General features: G+C 37.6%; 1 protein-coding gene across 2 annotated transcripts in view; it reads right to left on the bottom strand.

The window, feature by feature from the left end:
- Positions 1 to 21,916, bottom strand: part of LOC111058202 (constitutive coactivator of peroxisome proliferator-activated receptor gamma) — an 80,470-nt gene extending 58,554 nt beyond the window's left edge. The window contains exons 1-6 of one of the 2 annotated variants that reach the window (XM_039433366.1): positions 21,700 to 21,916; positions 18,687 to 18,834; positions 9,975 to 10,190; positions 9,156 to 9,425; positions 6,278 to 6,875; positions 4,662 to 4,864 (exon numbers count right to left, since the gene is read on the bottom strand). In XM_039433366.1, the coding sequence (XP_039289300.1) occupies positions 4,662 to 4,864; positions 6,278 to 6,875; positions 9,156 to 9,425; positions 9,975 to 10,190; positions 18,687 to 18,834; positions 21,700 to 21,785 (1,521 nt within the window). In that variant the 5' untranslated portion in view covers positions 21,786 to 21,916. Of the gene's footprint in view, positions 1 to 4,661; positions 4,865 to 6,277; positions 6,876 to 9,155; positions 9,426 to 9,974; positions 10,191 to 14,387; positions 14,604 to 18,686; positions 18,835 to 21,699 lie in introns of both variants that reach the window. The other variant, XM_039433365.1, reaches the window with a different exon arrangement.
- Between the last annotated feature and the right edge of the window lie 2,931 nt (positions 21,917 to 24,847).

The following is a 24,847-nucleotide window of genomic DNA, read 5'->3' as shown; positions in this document are numbered from 1 at the left end:
TTGATTCAAATGTGACTATGACAATGACTGCAACTACGCCCAGTTTCGGAAAGCCAATTTTCTGACTCCAGCTGTTTAAAGTCTAGAACTTAGCCAAATCCCGAGCTCGGAAACCGGGCCTAAATTTTGTTTATGAATTAAATAGAGCCCTCATACAACAACAATTAGGCCTAAAGTGAGGTCCAAGTTATAATGACAGTGTTTGATTGGCAATGGTATTGCTTTCCTTGTCCATCATTCAACAAAGCGGATAGCGGTATCTCTTTCTCGCTTCGCTCAATTGCCAGATCATCTTTCAACAATATAGAATTGATAATTAATTGAAAAAATATTTCATATTAATTATGGAAGTTCATTATGAGATTATTGAAAAATATAATTTCTTGCTTAATAGAATATAGTTGATTATTTTAAACGAGAATGAACAGTTACATCAATAAACCTGTATCAGCTACCGTCTATAAAAGGCATTGGCAAGACAGAAGATAGGCAACGTTGATATCCTATCTTTCTCCACTGCCATTATAACGTGGACCTCACTATACAGCAATTCAATCACACAGAAAAACAGCAGAGCAGACGACAAAACAGGGAACAACACGCACTGGTTGACAAGAGTGTGGATGGATGGTTTGACAGCGCTGGCCTTCATTGGCCTTCGCTCGGAACGATGGCCAACAAAGGCGAGCGCTGGCAAACCAGCCATCCACACTCTGGCGCTGGCCGTCATTCGTAAGCATTGGGCAAACGTGTGGATGCGGCATAGTAGATCTTAATCAGATAGCTTTCTACTGCATAATGGGACCTTAATAATACTTGAAGCGAATAGAGCAATAATAGCTCCCCTAGAGAGAAGCTCTAAAGCCTGGTTTTCATTAGTAGAGTTCCCTGAGCAAGTACTAACTATCTTGTGAATCCCAAAACGTTCATGGTAGAGTACTAGTTTTTAGTAGAGTAGAGTGGGATAGCACCGTGGGATAGTACTCTACCACTTGCCTTCCCCCACCACCGCTCCTCACTCTACTCTACCACTACTATGCTAATGAAAACAGTCTCGAGCTAATAGAGTAGAGTCGTGCGGTAGGCTATCAAGTTTAAGAAGTATTGTTATTTATTAAAATGTTTAAGTGTTAATTCATTAAAAAGTATTGACATTTCAAGGTTAGTTCTGTTCACTAGACAACACACTTAACCTACTATTCTCAATTGTAGTGAAAACAGTTACTCGACCAAGGAAGTAGAGTAGAGTTAGTATGCCAGTTACTCGACCAGTGAAAACCAGGCTTAAATTGTATATAGATTGTCTATAGTCCTATTGAGACTGTCATGCTAGACTCTATTTGATTTCTGTATATGTATTAATGAGTGTGAAATAAATAAATTTAAATTTGAGTCCATTCTAGGAGCCGAGAGACGATGTTAACAAACAAGCGCGGGTGAGACTGGAATCTTCAGCACCAAGCGCGATTCACAGTGTAGCCAACTAACATCTTTGAGGGTATCAAATGCAACTGCACTGAAACAATCAAAGTAAAAGTACATCGTGATTCATATGAACGCATTGTGAACTGGTATCTACGAGTCCTACGATTGATGATCACCAGATGGAAATTACTGAGATATTGCAATGAATTAATAATATTATTTAACGAAAATCCAAATTAAATGCTGTAAATCACCCCGAAGACCTCTGCTACTGCAAATATTGACAATAGGTTAAACAGCTAGATGGAAATCCGATTTACAGTATTTAATTTGGATTTCCATTAATAATAATTATTAGATGGTCACCATTTACATATGTACACAACAACAAATTCAATATTATTATTGTCTCACCTTTTTGACATATACTAGTTGAATTGTGAATCTGATCATTTCCATGCACCGACTATAAGGACGAGACCACATTAGACGTTTTTTAAGGCGCCAACCCAATCAACCAATCGGAGTCCTTCCTGCCCTGCCGACTCTGAAAACGCTTGAAAACCCGCCTAATAAGGTCTCGCCCTAATAGTTGAATAGTTAATTTTAAAGATTTTTCCAACTTTTCAAAGATGATCGGAAGAATAAGGGAAAAAAGAGCGTCATACACAGTGGATGAATGTGTGGATGTCTTGAGGGAAGAAAATTACATATCATAGAATTATTATAAAATAAAAATTTTCTTTAAATCAACTGAAATTAATCGGTTTCTTCCATGGGGTGCTCCTAGAGGCAGTGTTTTTCTTTGACGTCTCCTCCTTGCACTATAGTATTTTCTGTGTTTATTATTGATTGTGACGATTCAATGGGCCATATGAATAAAGTTGAGCATTTGCTTATACTTCTAAAATATGGAGCATTTGCTTCATTTTCTATGAATAAACGTGAGCAAAACCGTTTGCTCATGCTCATCAAAAAATAGTTTGAGCATTTGCTCAAGAGTAAAAGCTTATACCCAAAACTGTATGAATAAACTAGAGCATTTGCTCAACTTTTGAAGCAAATGCTTCAAAAAAGGTAAGTCTAGTCTAGAGCAGATTATCACCTCTTGCTCATAGTAAAATGTCTCAACTAATTTGTATGAAGAAGAGGAAACTATACCAGATACGATCACAACCAATAGTTGAGAACTATAAAACTCTTTCTAGATTCAACCATGATATATATCACCATTATCCCTACAAAAGAATAAATACAAAAGATAGCTACCTGATATCAAGATAGCCATCACAAAATAGGAAATAGGCATTTAAGAAGATGAGTGTAGACGATTATAAGAAGGCTGGCTATTGATATTATAAGAATATGCTAAAGATTATTACAGAGATGACATTTTTTCACGCTATTATTCAACTAACCTAAAACTCTATTCATAAATAGAAAACAGAGCAGACGACGCAAACACAAGCGGTGCCCCCTACTTGCATATATTATTTAGCGCTTCCGTGAGCTATAAAAACAAAGTAAGGCTACAAAAGCGAATCAGCTGATGAAAAATCTTTAAAATACGTGAGCATTTGCTCCAGAGTTCAGGAGCACAAGGTAAGAGTATAAGGTAGAGCTTATTCATATATAAAAATGAGCAAATGCTTTTGCTTCTACCTTTTGCTCATAAGCATTTGCTCTGGTTTTAACATAAGAAGATATCCCATGGTATAAGTCATTTATGTTCTAAATTTCAAGCCGATATAGTGTTAACTCAAGCCGGCTACTGTCTATTATTACTGTTTTGGCCGGGAACGACCCGTTTATGTTCCAAATTTTAAGCCAATTCTTTGTCAACTCAAGCCGATTACTGTCGACTACTGTCTATTATTACTGTTCTGGCCGTGTAAGAGTGTAAAGGTGCGTACAGATTTACGCGCCGCGAACATGAGCAATTCACTTTTAATCAGCTGATGCCAAGCTTTTTATATCTGTATCTTACCGTTTCTGTAAAAATACAGATATAATCAGCTGATTAAAAGTGAATTGCTTATGTTCGCGGCGCGTGTATCTGTACGCACCTTAAGAGCGGCACAATATGAGAGACTACCAGCGTCACATAGCTTCACGAAAAACAACTACTAGGACTATCGGCTTGAGTTGACATTGAAATCTACATAAACATAAATCTTCTACATATATAGAATATATCTGTAAACGCTTAAAATTTATTTCCTTTATCTTTCATAAAGTCCGTAAAATATTAGACATTAAATTACTTAGGGTCCTTTACTTTGCCTATGTTCAATCGGTGCTGCAATATGGGTTAGTGGTATGGAGAGGAGCGTATGATGTTTTCATGAATAAAATTTTTACATCTCAAAAAATGATAATAAAAGCAATTCTTAATAAGCCAAGGGCTTTTTCTAGTAGTGAAACATTTGCCAAATTTAAAGTGATGACAGTACGTCAAATTTATATAAAGTAACTTCTCTATTATGCATGGATGAGGAAGGATGAATTTACAGTGAATAATAACGTTTCTATGTATAACCTGAGAGTTACATCTCATAACATTTATGATATCAACTATTCAGATTTGACAATAGTGCGAAGACAATTGGGGTATCTTAGCTCAAAAATAATAAATATCATGCCAAATGCATTGTCAGAATATCTTTCTAATAGGGGCAGACAGAGGATGGAACAGATAAATAAGTGGGTGATACAAAAATTTTTCTTCGACATCAGTCAAATATTATAATTACTAGTAATTTATTGTTAACTTCGATTTTTTGTAGCTTTGATTATTAGTAAATAAATTTTTATATTGTCTAAACAGCTGATACTCTCACTCAGCGGTCAGGGTTTTGCCCTTGCTGGGTGGTGCCATGTAATTTCAATTTATTTGTAAAATAGCATAATATTATAATCTAGAATATTTCTTTTGTAAGTTTTTTTTATTTTGTATTTTGTTTTTATGGGGGAAAAAAAAACACCCTATATACAATTGGATATCAGCTTATGAAATGAAATAATTCTTTATTAGGAGGAGAAGTCCTGTCTACCACTCAACCTCACTTATGCTATTATCAGATCCTCCATTTGAAATTTTCTTGATTGGGGATCATTTTTGGGATTTTCCCGGGTGCTCACATACTGTTGTAAATAAATAAAATAATAAAGTAATCGCAGAACAAACCCACAAACGTACACCGACTCGAGGCTCTAGTCACTCGTTCAATAAATACCTCGGCTCCGACGGGCAGATCGCGCTTGTAGAAGTCCTCCAGACAGCAACTGAGCTCGAATGGCCCCCCCGTCAGGATGGGCCAGATGTGGGTGGTGGCCAGCCCACTCCTGTGTCGCTCCAAGGCCACCGTCAATATTTCCTTCCACTGCTCCCTATTCTCCATGCCAGCCACCAGGTCGTCTATCACTACATCGTCTGCTTCTGCAAACCAAACAATAAATTACAATCTTCTGCAAACAGGGTAATCATAAATTATTGAACACATTCCATGGATGAATAAAAAAATAACAACTCTAGTGGAGTCTTTTCTCGTGGCAAACATTGAAGTAGCTTCTATAATTTGTTCTTAAGGGAAAATAAATGAGCAAATAGAGTAGATGACCTCAAGGGTAACCGTCCACTGGAGCAGTATTCAACCGATCCGTTGAATCTGCCGAATCTGCCGGCAGTTAATTCGGCCGAATATGGTCGTCCATTGGAACCGTTTACGTCAGTCTAGTTCAGTAGTTGGTTGAACTATTGAATATTGAATTAACTACTATCATAGCCACCAAAATTCTTCATAAACAATAATTATATTGAGATTTTGAAAACTGACTAAACAAATATCCACCAAATTAGTAATCTTATCTTCAGATCCTATTTGTTCAGCAATCCTTGTCCACAGATTCCTTTGAACATCACGACGATGATATCTTTTGTCTCGCATATCCCACAATGGAACATGCTCTTGAACCAAACTTATCAAATTTTCATTGACCATAGTTAAAACTTTATAAAACAGAACAAGTTCAAAAAGCAAAAACAGACAAGACTGTGAAACAATTTTGAGGTTAGGATGATGTCTCAGCTCGACTTCGTCCGGATAGAACCGGAAAATCCCATTCAATTCGGATCGAAAACTTGATCGGCCGGAGACGGCCGTGCACGGACGTATGAACCTGTTGCAATGGACGAGCATCTATAGCTTTCTTTGTTGGGGGATCGTTCGGACGAGTTCGGTAGTTTTCGGCCGATGGTAGTTCGGACGAAATCGGTTCCAGTGAACGGCCCACCTTAAAATAATCAATTATATTTTATTCGTCAAGAATAAAACCTGTAATGGTGGACCTTCTATTTTTACAGTTTTCAACCATTCAAAATGAATAGAAATCAATAGTGAGGTCCACGTTATAATGGCAGTGTTTGATTAGCTACGGTATTGCTATCCTTGTCTATCATTTAACAAAGCGGGTAGCGCTATCTCTTTCTCGCTTTGCTCTGTTGCCACATTGTCTTTTAACAATGTAGAATTAACAATTAATTAACAGAATATTTCATTTTAATCATGAAATTATTGAAAAATATAATTTCTTGATTGATATTATATAACTGATTATTCAACACGAGATTGTACCGTTAATATTACATCAATAAACCTGTATCAGCTACCGTCTATAGAAGGCATTGACATAGACAGAGGATCGGCAACGTTTTTCTCCTATCTTGCTCCATTGCCATTATAACGTGGACCTCACTATAGTAATTTTTTTTAATGAATGAATGAATTTTATTTGCCAAAAACAAAATTATAGAAAAATTGTAAATGAAATAGAATTGTTTGATTTTACTTACCACTCAATTTATCCAAGTTGTGACATTCCACCGACTTCTTGAGAAGTTCCGTGATCTCCACCATTTTCTTCAAATACTCCTCCGAATTCTCCACACTTTCTTCGACCGCTTTCTTGTCTCCGTTCTCTGCCACCTTCTCACCTTCTCCCTCTTCTTCTTTCTTCTCCTTCTCCCCTCCATCCACCTCCATCTTCTCTTCTTCCTCCTCCTTCTTCTCCTCCTCCTTCACCTCCATCTTCTCCTCCTTCTCCTTCACTTCTTCACTGTCGTCCATTTTCTCACCCACTTCTCCCTCACCTTCTTTCTTCACTTCTTCACTCTTCTCCTCCCCTTCTCCCTCCTTCTTCACCTCAGGCTTCTTCTCCTCTTCTCCGTCCTCTTTCTTCTTCTCTCCATCCTTCTTCAACCCATTGTTCTTGCCGTCATGCCGTCTCTCTTTCGATTCTTTTACTCTGGGCTTTTTGTACAGTATGTCGGCGGCTATTTTTTTATACATTTCATCAGTGATTTCTCCCTCGATTTCCAAGCTTTTGATGTAATTGGCGATATCTATTTGCTGTTTGTAGTGATTCTTCTTACTGATTCTATGGTGGAGTTCCTGCAAAAATAGAAAAAAATCATTAATCAGCGACAATCATACAGCGATGCAAAACTTTCAAATCATCGAAGAGCAAACAGTTCATTCTAAAGATGTATTCCCATAAAAAAAAGTAAATTCGTATGGCTTTTGTTGGTGGGGAGTCCCTTGCGGGAAGATCTCACCGCCTGAATATATAATTTAAGCCGTCAATGGGTCATACGACTGTCATACTTCAGCCGGGACCGACAGTTTAACGTGCCCAACCGATAACACGGGAGTGATCTGGTTAAAAAAAAAACTTTTGGTATTGAGAGGGTTTGACCCCGGGATCTCTATGCTGCCACGCAAGCACTCTATCCACTAGACCACGGATCACTCCAAAATATATATAAATTTATATCAGTATTCCCATATATCAGTAAAAGAGTCAGTGACCGGCACAGGGGGAAAAATATAATTCCCTTGATTTCCCTCTCAGCCCTGCCATAGAGAAAAGGTAGCATAAGAAGATACGGTATCCCTTTGGACTATTCCCTTTTAGCCCTGCCATAGAAAAAAAACATAGCATAAGAAGATATCCCATGGTATAGGTCGTTAATGTTCCAAATTTCAAGCCAATTTTTCGTTAACTCAAGCCGATTACTGTCGACTATTGTCTATTATCACTGTTTTGTTGGGGTGAGAGTGCAAGAACGACACAGTATGAGAGACTACAGCGTTACATAACTTCACGAAAAAGAAATACAAGAACTATCGGCTTGAGATAACACTGAAATTTGCAACATAAACGCCCTATACCATGACATACCTTCTTATACATGGTGCGCCAGAGAAACTCACTTATTTGAAAAAAATTCCGCGCGGTGAATTGGTCGTGTAGAGGGGCATGAGGGGTCGCATCTGGAGGAGGAACTTCTCAAATTTATCCTCCCTCAAGTAAGTAGCCATCATGCTCTGGTCTAGAGAGCAGCGGGCCTTCGCAGTTGATAGCTCTTTTCTAATAGTCGATCACTCTTTCTTGCTACGCAACATTCCTTCCGCGCTCGATTTGAAATTCCTCCTTACAGACTCGTTCCTGGCCGTCCCTGTCGTGGGTTGAATCATTTTGGGGAGTGTGGAAGTGTCGCTAAACCCAGAAATGAACTTCAACGAAGTTCAACCACAACTCCAGAAAATATCGAAAGAGTGAGGCAGTCAGTTGTGCGTTCTTTCCGGCGTTTGGCACGCAAACACGCAGCTGCTATGGCAATTTATGTTTCTACTGTTCAACGAATTTTCCATGAAGATCTTAAATAACATCCATATGAATTGGCTGTCGTTCAAGAATTGACTGAACGCGATTTTGTTGACCGTCAAAATGCATGTGATATGCTGATTGACTACCTGCCTGAAGACGCGGTCATTTTTTCAGTGAAGAGGCTCATTTCCTCAATGCGATTTTTTATGGGGTTATTTGAAATCCCTGGTTTATGTCGATCGACCACTGGCCATAGCACACCTCAAGAGCAACATTCGCGACGCTATTGCCAACATACCGATTGATACCAGCTGCAACGAGTGGATACAAACCTTAAAAATCAACTTCATCAGTGTATGCGAAATGGGGGTCGCCATTGATCTGATGTAGTTTCCAAGACTGCATTAAAAAAATTGAGATATTGTATTTTCATAAAAAAAGATTGAAACAATAATTAATGTACTTTTATTATTAAACGAAATCCAAATTAAATGCTGTAAATCACCCCGAAGACTTCTGCTACTGCAAATATTGACTACAGGGTAAACAGCTAGATGGAAATTCGATGAGCGCTACTATACAAAAATTATTTGTCAGCCCGGGAATCGAACCCAGTACCTCCTAATTGCTATATAGTCAGGAATACTGCACCTTAAATACCTTCAGCTTCATCTATTACCCACATTTGAAATTCAGCATTCCTGACCGGCAATTAGGAGGTACTGGGTTCGATTCCCCGGGCTGACAAATAATTATGTATAGTAGCGCTCATCGACTTTTCCATCTAGTTGTTTACCCTGTTGTCAATATTTGCAGTAGCGGAAGTGTTCGGGGTCGTGATTTACAGCATTTAATTGGGATTTCGTTTAATAATAATCATTCATTAATTAGCATTTGAACAAATGAAACTTCTAATTTATTCCCATCTGTACTATTTTTTTTATTGACCTTTCAAATAAATAAGTTTCTCTGACACACCTTGTACTATCTTTTCTCTATGTTTGAGTCGAAATACAAGAATTGAATATATTCTAGTTGATTTCGTAGAGGCTATGACTTACCTGTAAAAGATGTCTGGGCATAATATCGTTGCCGGACAACGTGGAAAACAGCGGCAAAAGTTCGACTTTGATGCTCAAAGTTTCGGCCAACTTTTCCCGGTCGAAGAGGATCGTCTCCATTGTGTTCAAGTTGAGCTTTTTGGCCGAAAAGTAGTACTTGGCGCCTCCATAGATCAGGAAATCCGTGTCCTGAGCCAGGATGCCGAAACAGTTGTTCTTTTTCGCGTAGAGCGCTATCTCCTCGTCGTTTTCCTTCACTGACGTGTGAACCTGTAATTATTAAAATATAAGTCTCAAGTCCTATTCTGACCTACAGGAATACACGACGATACGATGCTGATTGGGTGGGCGTCAGGGAATCAGCTGATAAACAATATTATCTGAACTAGAATATTGTTTTTAAAATGCATAATTTTGTTACGAGCAAATTGGATTAAATTGGATTTTCAAATGTACCGCCATAATGACCCCATAAAATGGCCGCTCCATAAGGAACACGAGTGTCATGACCTGTATTTTATAGACCTTGGATCTCTAAGCTGCTATAGTGAGGTCCACGTTATAATGGCAGTGTATGAAGATAGAAGAACAGCGTTGCCTATTCTCTGCCTTAATTAATTATATTTCTACACTGTCAAAAACAGAGTTGGCATCGTTGCGGAGCTAGAAAATGATAGTACTACCTGATTATTTGGATGATAGACAAGGATAGCAACATCAAAGTTGATCAAATACTGTCATTATAACGTGGACCTCACTATAGGCAAGCACTCTACCTACTAGACCATGGATCACTCCATTATATAAGTAGCAGCTCACCTCGCATCCATATTCCAGCTTGAGGAATAGCCTGGCGACATTGCCCACACCGGGCGGCAGAATGAAGTTCTCGTGGCGTACATAACGCCCGGTTTCCAGGGCGTAGAAGACGCGTCGGCAGTCGGCAATGGTTGCTAGGCGACGCTCCACCCAGCGCGGTCTCTTTGCCTCAACCGTTGGTCCGTCGAAGAAGAACACCAGTTTCACGTTCAACTCCTGCAATTAATCACAACAAAATCAACTATAAAAAAATCGAAAAACATCTACGGAACAATATCAACCTTAATACAGCTAATAGTATATACAACAGCCAGTTTAGTTTAGCAATATGGCCGCTACTCAAGTGGAAAAAGCTTATTGTGTTCTTGAATTAGCCAAAACAAACTCTGTTACTGTTGTGCAGCGTCATTTCAGAACAAAATACGGTAAACCACCACCAACAAGGCAATCAATTTATGACAAGTATGAACGTTTTGAAAGCAGTGGATGTGTGTGTAGAAGAAGAGTACTGGAAGACCTTCTTTACAGAAGAAAAATTGATAGTGTTCGTGATGTTTTGTACGAAGTCCAGGAAAATCGACTAGATCAGCGAGTTTAGAATTGCAAATTCCTCAACCTACTGTGTGGAAAATTCTGCGGAAACGTTTGAAAATGACACCTTATAATTGCAGTTAGTAAAAAGTTAAATGACAATGATAAAGTTGTACGTAAAAATTTTTGTCAAGAGATGAAACATTGTCTTGAAAATGACGACACATTGTTTAATCGCCTAATTTTCAGTGATGAATGCACTTTTCACATTAGTCGAAAAGTTAACAGACATAATGTACGAGTATGGGGAACAGAAAACCCAAGAGAGACTGTACAGCATATACGCGATTCTCCTAAAGTGAACGTGTTTTGCGCTTTATCTTGTGAAAAGGTTTACGGGCCTTTCTTCTTCCAAAACCATCAGTAACCGGAAGAATTTATCTGGACATTTAACCGAATTGTTAATGCCTCAACTCCATGAAGATAGTTGTAACTTCATTTTGTACAAGATGGAGCTCCGCCTCACTGGTACTCAGACGTCAGAGGTATCTGGATGAACATCTTCCTAGACGATGGATCGGCCGTGCAAGTGAGGAAAACGTTGTGTTTCAGCCGTGGCCACCTCGTAGTCCGGACCTTACGCCCTGCGACTTTTCTTGTGGGGCTATGTAAAAGACAGAGTTTTCGTACCACCGCTTCCTGTTGATATCGATGATCTTAAACAACAAATCACAAATGCTCTTGCTACAGTTAACCGTGAGATGCTTAGTCGTGTGTGGTCAGAATTTGACTACCGTGTTGATATCTGTCGTGTTGCAAATGGTGCACACATTGAACATCTGTGAATTTTCAATAAAAACTTCAAGAATTCTTCTATGTAATCATGTAAGTAATGATCTAAACTTTTAAATAATAAATTCTCTTCAAGCTATTAAAAATGTCTATTTCATTTGTAATCACCCGGTAATTATGTATAGTAGCGCTCATCGACTTTCCATCTAGCTGTTTCCCTGTTGTCAATATTGCAGTAGCGGAAGTGTTCGGGGGATTTACAGCATTTAATTGGGATTTCGTTGATAATAATCATTCAGTAATTAGCATTTGAACAAATGCAACTTCCAATTTATTTCCATCTGTAAAGTACTTTGTTTTTATTGGCCTTTCAAATAAGTAAGTTAGAGTTTGGTTGAGTTATAATACAAGAATGGAATATATTCTAGTTGATTTCGTAGGGGCTATGACTTACCTGTAAAAGATGTCTGGGCATAATATCGTTGCCGGACAACGTGGAAAACAGCGGCAAAAGTTCGACTTTAATGCTCAAAGTTTCGGCCAACTTTTCCCGGTCGAAGAGGATCGTCTCCATTGTGTTCAAGTTGAGCTTTTTGCCGAAAGTAGTACTTGGCGCCTCCATAGATCAGGAAATCCGTGTCCTGAGCCAGGATGCCGAAACAGTTGTGCTTTTTCGCGTAGAGCGCTATCTCCTCGTCGTTTTCCTTCACTGACGTGTGAACCTGTAATTATTAAAACATGAGTCTCAAGTCCTATTCTGACCTACAGGAATACACGACGATACGATGCTGATTGGGTGGGCGTCAGGGAATCAGCTGATAATCAGCTGATCGGAGAGCTGCTTCCTGCCCTGCCGATTCGTCCGCCGCAAGTGCAAACCGCCTGAAAAGACGTTTCATGTGGCTTGGCTCTAAAGGTGCGTACAGACTTTCGCTCTGCTCCGCAATCGAACGTCACTCGAGCAGGTGATCGAAGTGGAGCAAGAGTGGAACGCGAGAAGAGCTTGGCAAGCTCCTAGGTCGAACTAACCAATAGTTGAGCATGTTGTGGTCAACGTTTTTGTTTGTAATGTTTGTTAATAGTTACGATCTATGTGTTAGCAAATAAAATTACCAAAATTGATAATCATTATTAAATTAAATAATATAAAGTTATAAAGCATTTATAATAATAGGTACCGCGGCATATATTAGCATTAGAAGAAAGAAGCTGAACTCCCAATCAAGCCTTTCACCTTTGAAACATTGACAGACATCACCTTTTATAATAAAACATTAAATCATTTATATACTATAAATTTATTATATAAACATAATGTATTATTAGGCTACCCAGCAATCCACAGGTCAGATATTTATTTAGTTTTGTCACCCGATCAGCTGGATTGAACGTTTCAGATTTTTGTGAGGTTAGGTTGTAGCGAAGTCAACAATAAGAAAAGAGCGGATCGATCATCCTTCGAACTTATTTCGAACCCTTGCGTAACATCTCGCGTAACGTTCATGATCGGAGTGAGTGCGGAGCGTGTTCGAGGCGCGTATAACTGTATGCACCTTAAGATAACACGTTCTATAATATGATTCAGTCTCACAATATATCAGTGGCCTTATGGGAACCGAGCGAGCTACTTTTTATAGTGACTAAGCCTACTACAATTAATTTGGAGTGATCCGTGGTCTAGTGGATAGAGTGCTTGCGTAGCAGCTTAGAATTCCCGGGTTCAAACCCTCTCATAGCCAAAAGTTTTTTTAACAGATCACTCCCGTGTTATCGGATGGGCATGTTAAACTGTCGGTCACGGTCGAAGTATGACAGTCGTAAGACCCATTGACGGTTTAATGATATTCAGGCGGTTGGACCTTCCCGCAAGGGACTCCCCACCAACAAAAGCCATACGAATTTACTTTTTACAATTAATTTTTTTATTAATTTATTCCTCATAATTACAAAATAAAACAATAAACTATACAATATGCACTGCAATTATTGAATTAATGTACAAAATAAAATATTAGGAACTAATATTAGTAAGAATAATATTCGTATGGCTTTTATTGGTGGGTAGTCCCTGACGGAAGTTCAACCTCGTCTGAATACATAATTTAAACCGTCAATGGGCCTTACGACTGTCATACTTCAGCCGGAACCGACAGCTTTACGTGTCCATCCGATAACACGGCAGTGACCTGGTCAATACCTGTTGGCTATGAGCGGGTTTGAACCGTGATCTCTCAAGGTCTATAAATACAGGTCATGACACAATCCCGTGATGCATTGCAAAATCGCCATTTATGGGGTTCTAGTTCACCAATTTTCAAATTTATCAGCTGTTATCATTATAGATTGAACAACATGATGTGTTATATTGTTCAAGGGATATTGATGGCTTTGAATTGTAAGATAAATTGTTCCGACAGAATAATAATATTTAGATTCCAACTAGGAACTGAATTGTTGATTTTTAGATTAATGATGGGAACTTGAACTCTTTTTCAAGTTGGCCTCGCATATTTCTGTCTTGTCCTAATGCCTTATGAATCATAATCCTTAAGTTACAAAAATAAGAACAATTTTTGATAATGAATAATTGAAGCATTTATAATTGAATTTTCATTATTAAAAATTGAAAACCTGAATTCATATATTATCTGAACTAGAATATTGTTTTTAAAATGCATAATTTTGTTCCGAGCAAATTGAATTAGATTGGATTTTCAAATGTACCGCCATAATGACTCCATAAAATGGCCGCTCCATAAGGAACACGAGTGTCATGACCTGTACTTTAAGACTTGGATCTCTAAGATGCTATAGTGAGGTCCACGTTATAATGGCAGTGTATGAAGATAGAAGAACAGCGTTGCCTATTCTCTGCCTTATTAATTATATTTCTACACTGTCAAAAACAGAGTTGGCATCGTTGCGGAGCTAGAAAATGATAGTACTACCTGATTATTCGGATGATAGACAAGGATAGCAACATCAAAGTTGATCAAATACTGTCATTATAACGTGGACCTCACTATAGGCAAGCACTCTACCCACTAGACCATGGATCACTCCATTATATATAGGTAAGTAGCAGCTCACCTCGCATCCATATTCCAGCTTGAGGAATAGCCTGGCGACATTGCCCACACCGGGCGGCAGAATGAAGTTCTCGTGGCGTACATAACGCCCGGTTTCCAGGGCGTAGAAGACGCGTCGGCAGTCGGCAATGGTTGCTAGGCGACGCTCCACCCAACGCGGTCTCTTTGCCTCCACTGTCGGTCCATCGAAGAAGAACACCAGTTTCACGTTCAACTCCTGCAATTAATCACAACAAAATTAATATTATCAACTATCAAAAAATCGAAAAACATCTACAGAACAATATCAACCTTAATACAGCTAATAGTATATACATCAGTACTAGTCATTCGCAATGAAATTCTTCCAGCACGTCAAAGAAAAGACCAGTTTCACGTTCAATTCCTTCAATTAACTACAAACAGATAAAAATTCGACTGAGTCACTGTCAATGTTGTAGAACCTTTCCATAACGAAATAAAAACACACATATGTTGTCAAATTCTACACAGCTTTATTTGGTACAGGACCATGGTTTCGTGGCCACACAGGTCACATTTTCAAGCTGACTAAAGTTACAAGGTAAACATCGAATATGAATTGGTTCCATACATCTTTTTACACCTCATTCAACTAATTATAGTTTTAGATCAGTAAATAGATGCTTTGTTCCTCGAACAGATCTAACTATATGCAGAAGACAATTCAACTATACAACAAAAAGCTTATTAATTTTATGCCAGAACATTTCATTGCAGAAAACCTACAAAAGCACTTAAATTAAAAATTGAAAGCTGGATAAAGACAGAAGATATCATACCTAAAATATTAATTTGATGTACATAATATACTGTCTTCCTCAGTTCCTCTTAATTTATTATTAGTAGGGCTATACTCCCAGATTAATTTTCTCTCTCTGAGTTTAAGTTTTATTTTTTGTGTCATGTGTACTGTATTGTATTGGTTTTATAATTCTCTCTTGCTTACAAAAGGAATTGCATATATGCTACAAATGAATTACATTATGTTACTAAATGGATTACATATGTACAGTGAATTGTAGATTAATAATTACATGAATCATCTCTTTTTCTTTTGAGTTTTTAAATTATTATGAATTCATTCTAGTTTTTCTTCTCTCTTAGTATTTCACTCTTAGTACTTCTTCTTTTCGGATGAAATTTTTTCTAGTTTTTCATACATTCCATATGTTTCTTTTTTCTTTATTATATTTTTTCTATTTTCGACTGAATCTCAAGCCACTAATTATAGCCGACTTCACTATAAACTCGTTGCCGTCGCTCAAACTACTTAGTTTTGCTGGTAACGCCAATGATATATTATAATCGATTTTAAATGGAAAATATTTTAATTTTAAGTTTTTGTAATGTATTGTATATGAAAATTTTTATATTTTTCACATTTGTAAAGTTTGTTTAATGATTTTGGCAATAAATATTCTTTCTTTCTTTCTTCTTCATGTTAGAAATTTCCAATTACTATTTCTTTATATCAAAATGTTTAGTAAACTATTCTACTCAAGTTATGTTGGCTAACATGTACCAATTCATATTCGATGTTTACCTTGTAGCTTGAAAATGTGGCCTGTGTGGTCACGAAACCATGGTCCTGTACCAAATTAAACTGTTTGAATTTGACAACATATGTGTGTTTTTATTTCATTACAAACAGATAATATTATCATCTAGCAATATCAAACTTGATACAATAAATTATTATTATTATTAGTAAGTACAAGCATGAAGAAAATATAATATAAGAAGATACCCTATGGTATAGGTCGTTTATGTTTCAAATTTCAAGCCGCCGAGTACTTACTACTATCTATTATTAATGTTTTGTTGGGGTGAGAGTGTAAGAACGGCACATTATGAGTGACTACCAGCGTCACATAGCTTCACGAGAAATATAGGACTATCGGCTTGAGTTAACAGTGAAATTTGCACATAAAGCCCAGTAAGCTTACTCAAGCCGAAAGCCTAGTAGTAATTATTTTTTGTGAAGCTATGTGACGCTGGTAGTCTCTCATACTGTGCCGTTCTTACACTCTCACCCGAACAAAACAGTAAAATAGACAGTAATAGGCTTGAGTTATCGAAAAATCATCTTGAAATTTGGTACATAAACGACCTATACCATGGGATATCTTCTTATGCTAACTTTTCTCTATGGTAAAAGTCATTCTTACTCCTCCAGTCCGTCAAAGAAAAGACACGTTTCACGTTCACGATGCCGCATCCACACAATCGCCCAATGCCTACAAATGGCGTCGAGCGCGAGAGTGTGGACAGCTGCTTTGCCAGCGCTCGTCTACACTGGCCTTCGCTTGCCATGGCTCCGATTTTTGTCGAGCGAAGGCGAGTGGCCAGCCGAGCATCCACAAATGGTCACATTGCAGTGTGCATGGCAAGACCAACGTGACCAAGCTTACCAGCATGGAGTGTGACTTGGCAAGCTACTTGGGCCAATGTGTGGACAAGACATAACAATAGATAACTCGACTTAGCTGGCTAAAGCTGGGTTTTCGTTTGTGCGTAAATGCCGTCGTCGCCCACGACGGGGCGAGGATCTCTTTGTCTAAATAACCTAAAAGATTATGTTCAATTATGCTTTAATGAGGGAGGTTGATTTTATATTTTTTTACGCTTTTCAATGGCAATATGTTTATACTATTAAAAATGTTTTGATTCTCGAATAATAAACACAAATAATGAAAAGTTATTTGATCAGCTGTTTTAGCACACTTGAAATTTTGCCAATATGAATATAACAATGCTTGCCGTCGTCGACTGTGGAAATTTACGCACAAACGAATTTGCACCTTTACTCAAAGATACCTTTAATACCTTCTTTTTCATTCATTGTGTGATCGATGGCGTCATTGTATTCAATACACATAATTACAGAACAACTATTCAAATGGCAGATAAAACAGTGACCACTTTTAATGAAAATTCAAATCATCAATCATAAATTCATTCAATTATATTATGCATTATCACAAAGCAGCTTCCTGACGCCTGGAAGACAAAAAGGGATAGAATACGAAACACCAGAATAAGAGAGGAAGTGGCATGAGAGATGTAAATGTGAGGCTAGAAATGAGGCAGCTTGAATGGTATGGACAATGGACATATACAGCGGATGGATGACAGTAGAAAAGCGAAACAGTTTGTGAATGTGAGAGTGCAGGGAAGGAGAACTGTAGGACGACCGAGGTCCTCATATGAGGACAGAATTGAGGAGATTGGAAGGAGAAGAGGGAAGACTGTTCCGGAGATAAGAAGAATGGCGATGGACAGATGGAAGAATTGGGTCGAGGCTACCCCAACGCTGTAAAGGCATAGTGGGGAGAGACAGAGAAGAGCTTCCTGACGGCTCTCTTGAAGGCGGCCTCATCCAACTGCTTCACATCAGGAGGCAGCTTGTTGAAGAATTTTAGTGCAGAAACTCTATAACTGGCCTGTGAACGGTGGAGACGTCTCCTGGGGACACCCAGCAGCTCACGGTGCCTGGTGTTGTGGTAGTGAATGTCACTACGGCCAGCCAGGAGTATGCTGTATCTTCTTGACATACACCAAGCACAGGAGGATGTAAACCTAGCTCCGCAGTGCAGGCTGGTTGCTTGGCTGAATCGGACTAGGCGCTGAGACAGCAAATAAGAGCAGCGTTGATGGGAATGCGAGCGGCCGCAGTAACATCTTCCACCCAGCAATGGTCGGCGTAGTTCCGCCTAGCGGACAGACGAAAGATCAAACCAGTCGGTTATTTAATCCCTCCAGCCAGGCTCAGCCAAGCAGCCGAGACAATAGAACAATGGAGTGGCGGTCTTATTCGCGTTCATCAGCAGTTTTCTTTCTCATGATGATTTTTAATTATTTAAAAACATTGTTGACATTCTGGGCCTTTAGGCTAAACTTGGGGTTGCTGAGAACGAATCTGCAATCAGAATTTCCCTATCACGAAAAATAACGAAAAAAATCCAGCTGTTGATCTTCCGGCAACCGTTAACAGTCATCCTGCAATGCGGCCGAAACACTTCCAAGCCAGACACCCATCTCGAATGACAACAACGCCAAGCTGTGAGAAACCATCCTGCACTGCGGCGCTAGGTTAATGGCTGAAGACCGTCAGAACACCAAGGCGAGCAAAGATGGGCTTGCAGTGGGCAAGATGGTCGCTGCCTGTTATAATTCTTACAGCCCTCTTTTGCAGCCTCAGGACATCAGCAGCCCCCGCCGAATGATCCCCCGGGAGCAATATCGTGAATTCTCCCACTATTTGCAAATCAATATTTACCTTGAATTTGTCGAGCAGCTTGTTGACACGCTCGTGAAACTCTTTGAGTTGACCTCCAGCGATCCAGTCAAGGTCACCGTAGAGGGTTCGCAGGCAGTTGGTGCCATCTACCACGATGGTCGCTGTTTCAACAAAGTTGTTCTCCTTTCTGAAACAAACACGATCAAATAGTAAAGTAACGTTCAAATAGAAAAGCAACGTTCAAATAGTAAAAAAAACGTTCAAATAATGAAGTATGTAAATTAGAGTCGCGTACTAATTCAGGAGGGAGATGACAGAGTAGAGGAGGACCAAGAATGCGGTACATCGACGACGTAGAAAAGGACAGACGATTAAGGCTCAACTCACACTTACGCGACTCAGGTCGAGAAGAGACTCGACTCTAGTCGAGGGCATGTGTTGGTGACGTCGCCAAGACTAGAATCGACTTGTCTGAGTGTCACCATTTGGAAACACAGGCTCTCGACTAGAATCGAGTCTCTTCTCGACCTGAGTCGCGTGAGTGTGAGTTGAACCTAAGAAGTGCAGTGAATGGCCATATAGAATGATGGCAGCTGATTCCTATATCTACCTATAGTGAGGTTCACGTTATAATGGCAGTGTTTGATTAGCAATGATATTGCTATCCTTGTCTATCATTCAACAAAGCGGATAGCGCTATCTCTTTCTCGCGTTTCTCTGTTGCCAGATCGTCTCTTAACAATGGAGAATTGATAATTAACAAAATATTTCATCTTAATTATGAACATTCATTATGAGATTATAAAAAATATAATTTCTTGCTTAGTAAAATTAATTGATTATTTTAAACGAGAATGAACAGTTGATTAATATCATCAATAAACCTGCATCAACTACCGTCTATAGAAGGAATTGACAAGATAGTTTCGGCAACGTTTTTCTCCCATCTTTCTTCACTGCCATTATAATGTGTACCTCACTATAGTTGTCTTTTCAATAAGCAAACCAAGATACTTGTTTTCTCCTCATTTTGTTCAAGTTTTTTGCAAGGAAACCCAACTTAGCTTTTTCTATGGACCACAATATAGACGACTTGAAAGAAGAGAATCGTTTATGTATATGGAGGATATGAATGCATACCAACTTGTGCCATTTGAGGAAAGAAATGCTTTACATAATCTAGATAAACTTTTTGTATGGCTTTTATTGGTGGGGAGTCCCTGACGGAAGTTCCACCTCAGCTGAGCCGTCAATGGGCCTTACGACTTTCATACTTTAGCCGGGACCGACAATTAACATGCCCATCCGAGAACACTTAGGCTAGACTCACACCAGTTAGTCAATATTATAAGACAAGACATGATCAGACAAGTTTAGTCACAATACTTCACATTGTTGCTTATGTCACAGCTCCCACTGATTAGTCATTGCAATTAGACATGTCTTTATAAGCAACTATGTGAATTATTGTTGACTAAACGTGACTAGTCTTGTCTTGACTAACCGGTGTACGCCCAGCCTTGTTTAGTCACAATACTTCACAGTTACTGGTATTCCAGTAAAACATGCTCTGTATTACAATGTAATCTGTATTTTGTATGGAATAAAGAATATTTGAATTTGTGTTGCTTATGGGGTCTATTTGCAATGACTAAGCAGTGAGTGTTGCATCATAAGCAACTATGTAAAGTATTGTGTTTGATCATGTCTTATCTTGACTAACTGGTGTGTGTCTAGCCTTAGGATTTGATCCAGGATCTCTAGGCCGCTACGCATGCACTCTATCTACTAGAACTAGACCACGGATTATAGTTCTCCTTCCAATCCCAAGGAGATAAATCTGGATTATACAGTGTGGTAGTAACTAAATAGGTAGCTGATACAGCAGCGGTTTTGTGATCAAGAAGCAGAAATATGAAAGACTTGCCTAAATGCCGATTACCCATATAGTTTGCCTGTTAAGGTGCGTACAGACTTTCGCTCTGCTCCTCAACCGAACGTCACTCCAGCAGAGCGATTGATGATCGACCGGGGAGCAACAATGGTTCGACCGGGGAACGCGAGAAGATCTAACATCTTCCGTAACGTTCATGATGGGTGCGTGGGCGGCGCGACTGTAGTTCGATGGAGGAACGAGGGCGGTACGAGGGCGGTACGAGGGAGGAGCGTGCTCGGTGCGGGTTGGAAGAGCGTATATGTGTACGCAGCTTAATATCCTGATTATTTTCTAATAAAGTTGAATGTATGTAGTAAGGTGCGTACAGATTTATTTTGATTAATTCACTTTTAATCAGCTGATGCCAATCAGCTCATGTTCGCGGCGCGTATAATTGTACGCACTTTTAGATCGACGTTCTCTTGGTTTTTATTCAAGTTAAATCTACCAATGAAACAAATTAAAAGTTTGGAATCACAAAGCTAAAGAGTTTAAGGAAGAATATGACAAAAACGCCTGTTTTTCTTGCATTAAATCTTTAGCTTTATAATTTCAAACTTTAAATCTTTTTTTGTAGATTCAAGTACTATTCAGGAATCGTACCTCCTAATGATCTTATTAATTAAACTTAATTATTATTTAATTAAACATAAAATACAATTATTGAGGTAGTTAATATAAAATATGGTCAACCACAAATAACTTTGATTCAAATAAAAACCGTGTCGCCAAATTGTTTGGGCCAACTGACATGACTGGTAGAATACTAACCTCACATTAGTCGTTGCATCATCAGTCACATGTATTGTAAAAATAATTAATATAGGCAAACAATTACCGATTAGTTTGATAAAAAAACAGAAAAACATGAAGAAATACATAATTTATTAGTTTTTTATTATTATCAATAATTGCAAAAACATATTACAAAATGTATTGCTTAGTCGGCAAGTAAACTAATGCACACGGTAACAAGAAACAGGAGGTGCAAGAGGTAAGTTAGTTTAAATCTAATATTAAAAATATCAGGATAAGAGTAAAAACAATGGAAATTCTAATAAACTAAAATGAATTACAGATATTTAAATTTAGTATTGTTAGTGAAAATTGTATAACCTGTATTCCTCTAGAAGAGTTTGGATGTTGACCACCTTTGGGCTACAGTTGTGTTCGTAGAACGATTCTAATCTGAATACTCCCATTGTCAGATATTGTAAGTCAACATTAACTGGATCAAAATGTTAACAAAAGAGTAAATCTAATTAAATTTTACTACAAATTATCGGTATTTTCAACAATGTGGCAAATCATTTACACAAACACATTAGAGATGTGTCGTTCGGTCATGACCCGTTCGAATTGAACGGATCATTAAGGTGAACGAATGATCCGGATCACATTTATTCAAAAAACCCGTTCATTTGACCCGTTCATCAACCTGGGGTAAGCCCCTGTTTTTACCGTCTTTACACATCAACTGTGGGGGACCACCTTTTTTTTTTTTTTTTTGCTTGTCTATAGGGAGGCTATAGAAAATTAACCGTTCAATTGAACGGGTCTTTTTGAACGGGTCGCGGCAGTGAACGTGAACGACTGACCCGAATCAGTAAAGTGATCCGAACTTCCCATCTCTAAAACACATAGGTTACATAGTCCAATTCCCTCCAATCGACAAGCACACACCAAACAAGCAAAAACATGGTGCCAACAATGCCACAAAAATTTACCTAATGTGTCAAAAGCGTGGCTTCCTTTTCTATTTAACCGGCAAGTTTTAAACTGCTAATTGTTGTACAAAATACAATGAGGAGTACTTGAACTCTTTACTGTGCTGAATTATAAAGGATTAAATTATTCGATCAGGAGATTGTTCACTTATAACTTTAGAATATTACTGGTTTCATTGGTTAACTCAATCTTCCTGTATCATATAAGTTAGAAAATATTAGAAACACCCTTGAAAGGGTGACTTCTAAAATATGCTCCCAATAAGTGCCTAATAGATTAATATTTTGAATGTCTGCTTAGAAAAATCACTTTCTAAATGTTTAACGCCTACCTGAAGATGAAGTTTTAAACTTCAAAAGTATACTGACAATTTTTTAAAAGTCAAAACCAAAAACTTGAGCCGCGCAGTTATCAAAATATGAGCCCTCAGCATAAGATGCGGTGTAGGCCTATATGATCTCCATATATACAGTAAAATTTCATATAATAATATTAATAATATTGGACTCTTACTTTAGATACTAATTTTACCATAGGCCTATAGGTAGTCTTGAGAGAGAGCTGCAAATTTTATAGCAAGATAAAACTTTGTAATAAATGGTAAAAATATATTATTTAACTGCATACTTTTCGTAAAAGTTCTGAAAAGTCTCCTCATTATTTTTAAATCTGCAATCACTTTTCAAACTATCATATAAATGATATTATAATCCCCATATTCAAATGCCTGGCACAAGAATTTTATTGAGAATTTGTTGAATTACCGTATTATGTCATATTAATAAATAGAGTGTAGCATAAACTTGTCCTTATTAATGTGATCTATGATAAATGAAAAATGGTTTTCAACAATCCCTTCTTTTCATTTTTATTCCTCAACTTAATTGTTGCATAATAGCACTGTAATTGTTTGAATAGAATACTAGTAATTCTGTGAACAGTAGACCTCACGCAGTATTCTCATCCACAAGTACCTGATTGAAACTATAGACCTTATGGAAATACAGCAATAGACTGGCTTCATCTGTGTGATCACTTGTCAGCTGATTTATGATGAATAATATTCTATAGTCTGATTTTTACTCTAATGCAGTATTGGCGTATGAAGGAGGCTCATTTTTCCTTTTATATTATCCTTGAAATGCAAAATTTCCAAAAAAAACTTGTATATACGTCGACGTGCAATTAAAAAAGGAACATACCTGTCAAATTTCATTAAAATCTATTATCGCGTTTCGCCGTAAATGCGCAACATATAAAAATTAAGAGAAATACCAAACCGTCGACTTGAATCTTAGACCTAACTTTGCTCGGTCAATTATTATAACATGTCTCTTAGTCTTAATTTTATAATCTTGGATGGAATTGTGAGTATGAGCGGTGTAATGAATACAAGAGGTTGAATAAAAATGCAATTGTTAGAAAGACTGCAGAACTTGCAAAAATTCAGAAGACGAAAAGTAAAGGACTCTAATCCTACAATTTTTTGAGATTGATGTGAAGAGAAAATTATAGAAAGACCCATCAACATGAATATCAAGAGCTTATAAGAAATTGATAAGAAATTTGCTTGAAAAAATACCTGTTCTGTTTGTAAAAAAATGAGAGAGAGGCGAGAATGTTCTTCCAAAAATAGAATGCAAAAACCAAAATCATATACTAGATAGCCATTTAAAGAGATAATATCTTAGCATGTTTTGTTGAAAACCGGTTGGTTTATAACGTTCATTGCTCATTTCTTGTTAAGAGTCGTGGTGCACAAATGAATTTTGTAAAAAAGAAAAAAAAATAGTAAACTCGTTTTGGTGCATTTTCCTTGCTCAAATTTGTATTTCAAACCGATCTTGATCCTCAATTTGTTTCCATTTCAATATATTATTCACTATCGAGCATATACTATCATAATATTTTTGTTAATAATTATTATGTTATTCTTTATTGAAATTTTGGAGAGGAATAGTTACTGGCCCAGCCTGTCTATCCCAATCATATTTCCATGATCTGTACTTAAATTATTGTATTCACAAATAAATAAATAATTATATCTGGATTGAAAATTTGAGAAATAGTTTTGTGCATAAAGCATGTCGCTTGTCTCTCTCAATCTATTATAATGACTATAACAATCATGATAATGAATTCAAAATTTAAAAATACCAATATTGAAATTTTATAATAAGATTTATACCGGTAATAAACTACTTTGAGAATCAAGCTGATGATGTCATTAATTAATTAAACTGCTTTTACAATAATTATGGATGCTTTACCTCATATTGTTTACCCTTCTCCTAATCATTCATGTGATTAGCGTACCTGGAACTGTAATTTTTATAGAAAATTGTTATTTATAATCATTATGGAAATTAATAAGTTCCCTTTTCATAAAATCTATCTATTAAAATGGCACTAGTAATTTTCCATAATAATTAAAAATTCAAGTAGTCGTATTAAAATACTTTATTAGATTTGTATATATATAAATAACTAGCTGGCCCGGCGAACTTCGTACCACCAAATAGTTAAATGCATCTCA

Source organism: Nilaparvata lugens, chromosome 7 (assembly GCF_014356525.2).
Source record: "Nilaparvata lugens isolate BPH chromosome 7, ASM1435652v1, whole genome shotgun sequence".
In the NCBI taxonomy this organism is placed as follows: domain Eukaryota; kingdom Metazoa; phylum Arthropoda; class Insecta; order Hemiptera; family Delphacidae; genus Nilaparvata; species Nilaparvata lugens.
The sequence above is the reverse complement of the archived record's forward strand: the minus strand, read 5'-3'. Positions and strand labels throughout refer to the sequence as shown.